This window comes from Sceloporus occidentalis, unplaced genomic scaffold (assembly GCF_023333645.1).
Source record: "Sceloporus occidentalis isolate IW3139 unplaced genomic scaffold, rSceOcc1.0.p SCAF_11, whole genome shotgun sequence".
Lineage (NCBI taxonomy): Eukaryota > Metazoa > Chordata > Lepidosauria > Squamata > Phrynosomatidae > Sceloporus > Sceloporus occidentalis.
The window spans coordinates 24,504,547-24,512,810 of NW_028316991.1; the positions used below are offsets into that span (position 1 = coordinate 24,504,547).

Consider the following 8,264-nt stretch of genomic DNA (forward strand, 5'->3'; position numbering starts at 1 on the left):
GGGGTTATATTACTGTATACTGCGCTGGGGGTTATATTACTGTATACTGCGCTGGGGGGTTATATTACTGTATACAGCGCTGGGGGTTATATTACTGTATACAGCGCTGGGGGGTTATATTACTGTATACAGCGCTGGGGGTTATATTACTGTATACAGCGCTGGGGGTTATATTACTGTATACAGCGCTGGGGGTTTATATTACTGTATACAGCGCTGGGGGTTATATTACTGTATACAGCGCTGGGGGTTATATTACTGTATACAGCGCTGGGGTTATATTACTGTATACAGCGCTGGGGGTTATATTACTGTATAGAGCGCTGGGGGTTATTATCCGCTGTGTCTCTGGCTGCCTCGTGGATTCCTATTATCTCTCCCCGGGGCGTAATAACGTGAGGCGGGAAGGTCCCTCACCTCCCACTCCGACACGCGCTCTTGTTTGTAGCGCTCTGGACACTTTCCTAGCGGGATGCGGGATACAGAATATGATGATTTATGCAAATTTAGGGGCTGTTTTTACCAACAGAACAGCGCGTTTTATCGGACAGAGCACATTGTGTGTATACATATATACACATACCAGAAATAGTATTTATTACTATTACTAATAAAATAATATTAATAGTAATAATTAATAAAAGAATTATAAATATATTGATCAAAATAAATATTAATAGCAATAAATATTAACAATAATATGAATAATATTAATAAAAATAAATAATAATAAAAGGGGCAGCACTGATATTCATACACGCTTTATATATCATAACAAAGGGATAATCATTCGGTTCACTGACTTCACACGACTTAGATGCCCTTTCTTGTTATTATTACGGTAATTATTATTTCCTGCTCGTCAGGCCCCCTTTGCCTGATGCATCGACTTGTCTTGGTCCGTCAGTCCTACTTGTGTCAGACCCTTTCAGTGTAGGGACTGTAAGAATGCGGTCACCGACTGACGAGCCGCTGCGGGGCTGGACACAATGCGGTCACCGACTGACGAGCCGCTGCGGGGCTGGACACAATGCGGTCACCGACTGACGAGCCGCTGCGGGGCTGGACACAATGCGGTCACCGACTGACGAGCCGCTGCGGGGCTGGACACAATGCGGTCACCGGCTGACGAGCCCCTGCTGGACACACCGGTCCGTAGTCACCGACGGAACTGATCCAAGCCGAACACGGACTTACCGACCCATAAAAAAATGATACAGTGGATGATTGTGGACTCGATACTTAGTGACAGGTGGAGGGGGTAGGGGTACGTGCGGGTCATTGGAACTCGAGGGCCGGCCTGGACGGGAAGCGGTGCCGGTGCGGTTTGCCGGTTATTAACAAGCTATCTCTTCATACGGCTTGCGATGAAGCGAGAGCCGCCAGGAGGACCGTCACGAGCTTGGCGACGCGCGGAGACACTCCGGGAGATTCTAACGAGAGTCCCCGGAGAGCCGAGACACCGCGCATGCAGAGTGACAGCAGCTTCATTAAACCTCTCCCGGGACACGCACATGAGACAGACGCTCACACGGCACGGCTACTGCAACCAACTGACTCACCTGTCATCAAGCAGCGCTAAGCTCCTTAACCACAGGCTGCTCATAAAGGGGAAGTCACCTGGATGATAAGGAGATGGGGGGGGCGGTTTGTTTAGTAGATTGGGGGTCAGAGCGAGAATCATACAAACGGCTGATATGCACCTGCCTGAAAACATTATATTATGGGGCAAAAAACTACAACTGGGGTTAAAAAAAAGAAAACAGAATAATATCACGGCTTGTAGGGAGGGGGGGTCAGTGCTGTGTTGGGCGCTCCCCAGCTTCCTGGTGACGAAGGGGTTAAAGTCAACGTGCAAAGGACTGTTACCAGGAGAACATCGCTCCGATCAGCACAGCGGCACCCAACGGGTTAAGTAGGGCTTTATTCAATCACGCAGACACGGGGTACGGGGAATTTAACCCCCGCCAGGCATTCAGAGCGCTCGGTGTGGAACTCACTGCACCGCCGGTAGTAAAACATACCTCCCAAGTGTCCCTGTTAGTGTGGCAAGTCCCTCTTTGTGCCCCTCTTTCTTCCCCTGATGCCCCTCTGTTATAGGAGCTCGGAATGTTTGCTGGGTATGAGGGGATCGCAGGGTTCTACGGCCCTAAACGCCCCGATAATGTGTATAGAAACAGCAGGGAACGGCTTTATAAATTAAACTTTAACAGAAGCTGCCAGCAGATCGGCCCCCGTCAAGTCGCCCGTTTCTGATTGCATGCATTAGTCTGATGGTGGAACACAACTCGTTTGCTGGTACGGGCATGTACCATGCAGAAATAGGGGGGGTTCCTGTGCAGAAACCAGGCGCTCCTAGACAGGGTAGGTAGCGGCGCATGAGCAAGAGGGAGCCTGGAAAGCAAAACCCTTTAAAAGTGGCGGGTTCCATATCACAGGAATGTCTGCATGTGCAATATAATTATATATTAAATAAGCATCCCCCCCACCCCCTTTAATATTCCAAAATTGCATGGCATTTTTTGGAGCAAATAACCCCAAATCCTTCAGCGTCCTGTCGGGTTCCCTCGGGTGACGGGGGGGGCGCGGCGCAGAGAGATTTACCCCCCGGAGCTCACAATCATTAACCTCCAAGTAATGGGGGGACCGACCCTGACTGGGCAATCTAACCCTCTAAACAGATCTCGGCGACAGATGGTGGATGGGCCAGGCAGGCAAGGAGGGAATTGCCCCAACCTGGTATAAACGTAAGCATGTGTCTTAGAATGTGCGTGTGCGGGGGGAGCGTAAGCGTGAGTGCGTGTGTGTTAGAATGTGTGTGTAAGCGTGAGTGTGTGTGTTAGAATGTGTGTGTGACTATGCGTGTGTTAGAATGTGTGTGTGACTATGCGTGTGTGTTTGCGTGTGTTAGAATGTGTGTGTAAGCGTGAGTGCATGTGTTAGAATGTGTGTGTGACTATGCGTGTGTGTTAGAATGTGTGTGACTATGTGTGTGTGTGTTAGAATGTGTGTGTTAGAATGTGTGTGTTAGAATGTGTGTGTAAGCGTGAGTGCGTGTGTGTGACTATGCGTGTCAGAGGGCATATGAGTTACCGGGAAGGGAGAGGGTTTAGCTGCCCCCGGGCTAGAAGGTGCCTCAGTCCTCCCCGGCACCCCGAGAGTCAGCAAACAGCTGCTGGTGCAGTAATGTATACATATCACTAGGCCCACGTCATCCGTTCCAATAATGAGTGTTCATTTATTTTCAGAGGGGTTTCTTTTTCCTCCCCAGTGGCAGACACCATATCGCTACAATGTTTCACTCCAATATAATGACAAAGTTTGGACCAAAAAAACACAACAGACAGCAAAGATTAAGCCCTCGTCTCCATTAACCCCCCCTTCAGAGAGAACACCCCTAATATGATTAAAGAATGGATTCTCCCACTGAACACGACGCAAAGTATCCAGAAAAAGCAATTGGAGCGCTTTCCAGTTGTGCCCCAAAAGGGGGGGGGGGGGACCTATATAATACCTATAATAACAATCGCACTGGTTTTTTCGGGGTATAAAAAGGTCCGTTTGTTATAAAACAGATTATTTGTGAAGCATGTGGAATCACCGGGGGCATTGCGTGGGTTTCCATGGCGACTGCACCACGTGTAGAACACACGCTCAGTATTACCGTATTCGCTTGATTATAAGACGAGCCCCCAAAATCTGAATATTAATTTAGGAAAAAAAGAAAAAGCCTGAATATAAGACGCCCCTATAGGAAAGAAGTTTTACCAGTAAATAATTCATCTAAACTATATTTTCATATTTGATAAAAGCTATGATTGAGAAAAATATTGTTTTGTTTTTATTTCCTTTTATTTGCCCCCAGTTCTGTACATCTGCCCCCAGGCTTACCACTCTGCCTCCAGAAATGCCTTTTAACCCCTATATGCTGGCCCCCGTACTCCTATTACCTCTTAACCCATTGAGTGCTGCACGGGTGCAAGAAACAGTACAACAAAACTAAAAAAAAAAAAAAAAAAAACCTCAGCGGGGTTTATTGCACAAGTAATATTAATTATCACATCATAGAACCTGCCGGCAGATCGGCCCCATCCGGCCCCCGTCTAGTCGCCCGTTTCTCCTGCTGTAAAGACTGACACCTTAATCAGTCGTTGGTCTCGTCTTAGATTCAGGAGCCGTATGTCTATCCCATGCATGTTTAAATCCCCTCACTGTATTACCTTCTACCACCCCTGCTGGGCGGCTGATCCACTTATCTACCACCCTCTTAGTAAAGTAAAACTTCCTTATATCCCATCTAAGTCTCTGTCCTTCTAGTTTTAGATCACGGCCTCTTGTTCTAACATTTCTCTCCCCCTTGAGCGTGGCTTCTTCGGCGGGGGGGGGGGGGCATTTGAGGCGAGGGAAAACTTATTACCCCGTCTAATTGCCCGCGTATGATGCACCGCGCTGTGTCTCATGCCGGCCAGCAGGGGGTTAATTGTAGATCAAATAATAATAAGTGTAGAAGCAGGAGGTAATGAGTCGGTAACACGCCGAGCGGCGGCCGTGTTTAATAAAGACCTCTGGATCTCGGGTGCTTTTGTTCCGACCTCCAGCGGTGGTGGCCGGGCCGCTGCCTTTGTCTCGCCGCGTCAGCCGAGGACACGCTCGGCGTTACGATAACAAAAGGCTTCCGGTGGGGAGGAAAAAAAAAAAACCTTCATTTGTCTCTCAACATCCTTTTTTTTGTCTCTGGGATGGATGCGGCTGGAGTTAAATGGAATTAAAGCCCCCGCGTCTAACGACCGCCGCAGTAAGTAGCGGCTTCCCGTACGGCATCGGCGAGGAGGAATAAAAAAAAACCCCGCCCCGAACCTTCTTTAATCAAAACTATTAATAAAGTAAATAGAACGTTTGGGTAGTGAAGATTCCGAGAGGGCGGCTGGACACTAAACAGCGCATCAGCCGCAAATAACAAAATAAATAATTAATGGGTCATTATTAATAATCATTTTATGTCTGGAGACGACGAGGGCCACTTATTAAACCGCTCTGACTTCATTATACATGATGAAGGGCCGAACCCAATGAGGTCTTCACCCGTTGACTTATACATTATACAGGGACAGGGCAGCCCTACTTGCCGGAGCAAACCGCTAGTTCTAGTATAAGACGGAGACAATCGACGACACTAAAACAGCTTAATAGGGGAGAGAAGATAGCGGGAAGAAATAATAATACAGATGGGGAGAAATAATAATACAGATGGGGAGAAATAATAATACAGATGGGGAGAAATAATAATACAGATGGGGAGAAATAATAATACAGATGGGGAGAAATACCGTATTGGCTCGGATATAGGCCGCACCCTAAAAGTTAGGTGCTTTATGAAAGAAAAAAATTCTTAGTAAAAAAAAAAAAACACAGTGGAACAGAAATGCTGCCACTCTGCCCCCCGAGATATCCTGCCACTCTGCCCCCCCGAGATATCCTGCCACTCTGCCCCCCCGAGATATCCTGCCACTCTGCCCCCCCGAGATATCCTGCCACTCTGCCCCCCGAGATATCCTGCCACTCTGCCCCCCCGAGATATCCTGCCACTCTGCCCCCCCGAGATATCCTGCCACTCTGCCCCCCCGAGATATCCTGCCACTCTGCCCCCCCGAGATATCCTGCCACTCGGCCCCCCGAGATATGCTGCCACTCTGCCCCCCCCGAGATATGCTGCCACTCTGCCCCCCCCCGAGATATGCTGCCACTCTGCCCCCCCCCGAGATATGCTGCCACTCTGCCCCCAAGAGGGTCCCCCCCCCTAGACTTACCGGTGCAGACTCCCGGGGTCTTGCAGGGCCGGCGGGGGACAGCTACGCAAGTGCCGGCAAGGAAGATTTTTAGCGTATATCACGCAGGCGTTCACAACCTCCGCTGCCGGTGAACGTCTGCGCGATGCGCTTGGACAATCTCCCGTGCCGCCCCCCCCCCCCCGTGGAAAGTGCCGGCAGGGGAGGCTGTCTGAGCGTATCAGAGAGTAGGATGCAGGTCCCCTGAACCGCTGCGGGGGATCTGTATCCTAACCCCGCATGTCCCGGCCGTCGGGCGCTAGACCCCGAATATAGGCCGCACCCCCACTTTAAAGACTTAAAGTGGGGGGAAAAAGTGCGGGCTATACTCGGGCCAATACGGTAATACAGATGCTGAGAACAGGAGCCCATCTCCTGCATTACTCAATCAGGCGGGGGACACCACAAACATTTAAAGGGTCCCCGCAGATATCATACAGAGGCGCGTTCCGCTGTCCGTCAAGTGAAAATCTCTCATCGGCACTCAACATCGGCCGGACGCGGAGGAGCATGCGCGATTCGTGACCTCAGTTCGCGTCAGAGATAATCACATGCGCTTAGTTACCCCCACACTGAAACGAGGCGGTTACCTAGGGGCTGGTATCCTTGTGTTGAGGGTCCGCCAAAGGGTTTTCTTTTTCCAAATCCGCTCCCATCCACAGAGCCATACGACATCTTCAGGACGCAGAAATCTGATTGGACGCCGACGCCGGAGAACTGAGCAACGAGACAGAGACAGAAGAGCATTAAATACAAAAAGGGGTCAAAACGTTACAACAAGAGGCCGGAATCCAACGCTCGAGGGTCAGAGGCTGAGATGGAATGCAAGGATGCAATTACTTCACTGACAGGTTGGTAGATAAGTGAAACAGCCTTCCAGCAGAAGCGGTAGATGTGAATACAGATTAAGTCTTTGCAGCAAGAAAAACTAGACGAGTAAATATAATCCCACATTTGTGACGTTCCTTCATCACTATACAGAGACATGGAGACCATCGCATCACCCCCCAGCACTATATACAGTAAAATCACCCCCCCCTGGGCGCTGTATACAATAACACCCCCCGGGCGCTATATACAGTAATATCACCCCCCCGGGCGCTATATACAGTAATATCACCCCCCCCGGGCGCTATATACAGTAATATCACCCCCCGCGGCGCTATATACAGTAATATCACCCCCCCCCGGGCGCTATATACAGTAATATCACACACCCCCGGCGCTATATAGAGTAATATCACACACACCCCCGGCGCTATATAGAGTAATATCACACACACACCCCGGCGCTATATAGAGTAACATCACACACCCCAGGGCGCTATATACAGTAATATCACACACCCCCAGCGCTATATACAGTAATATAACCCCCCCAGCGCTGTATACAGTAATGTTGGTCGGTGAAAAGCAATGGTTTTATCTCATTTTGCCCCAATAAACTCCCTTTATCTGCAGACCTGGAGCCGCCGTTGCTGTCAGTCATGTGATATTTTGGGTGACTTTCCCGGCTCAAACACTGCACTGAGCTGATGCTTTATGGCGATGCTAATGAAGTCCGTCCCTCCATAGACTTTCATTAGTCAGAGAGTCCGACTGGGCTTTAAAAACATTTTGAAGAGTCCAAAATGCAGTATTTTGTTGTGAAAGTGATGGGATTAACAGGTTTTAAAACAAATAGAATAAAACCCTGCGGATTAAGAGGCCGGTAGTTAAGACTCCACTTTAAAGCAAATATCGGACTTTCCGTAACCTTCACCGCAGCCTCTAGAGTAGTCAGGACGGTCCAAGGATGTACAGAATCCGACATCCTGCCTCCAGATCAGCTTCTTTTATGTCTGTATCAAAATTAAGACCGACTCGGGATTCCGTCCAATAAAAGGAAGACATTTATGGAGTGGAGCTGGGCGGCTGATTTGCGAGCCACGATCCGCCACACCTTCTGCAGAATGAACAAAATCCAACGGCGTAAATGAAATGCGAAACGCGCGGGAATTTCTGCCGGTCAGCCGTTACCACGGGGGGGAAAAAACGGCTGAAATTGCTTTTAATGATGAATAATCCATAAAATCTTTGGCGGAGGAAAGGAAAAAGTCAAAAAAATCCATTTTTATGCAGTGAATTCATGGCCCCGCTCATTAGTTTTAAAGCTAGAAGCGGGACGGAGCCCGAGCGCGCTCTCTGTATAAATCAGCGCGTCGGGGGCCGCCAAGCTCACGCTTTGGACTGAATTGAACTTTGAATGGGGAAGCGCTATATCTCTATATATATCAGAGGATTGGCGGTGAGGATCTGAGGTCTAAATTAAAGACGACCTCGATTATAAGACGAATAAGCAGATACGGTCGCTGCCGGGATAACCGCCCGACAGCGGGGGGCGAACTAAACAACGAGACGTCGGCGACTCGTCGGCAACCACCTCATTCATTTTGTGCC

The 8,264-nt window shown here is 49.2% G+C and overlaps 1 protein-coding gene across 1 annotated transcript in view; it reads right to left on the reverse strand.

Annotated features, from left to right (window-relative positions):
• The window catches only part of LOC149305719 (t-SNARE domain-containing protein 1-like), a 48,973-nt gene extending 42,473 nt beyond the window's left edge, over positions 1-6,500 (reverse strand). Inside the window, exon 1 of the mRNA XM_089477306.1 lies at positions 6,416-6,500. Coding sequence (XP_089333432.1) covers positions 6,416-6,500 — 85 coding nt within the window. The remainder of the gene's footprint in view (positions 1-6,415) is intronic.
• Between the last annotated feature and the right edge of the window lie 1,764 nt (positions 6,501-8,264).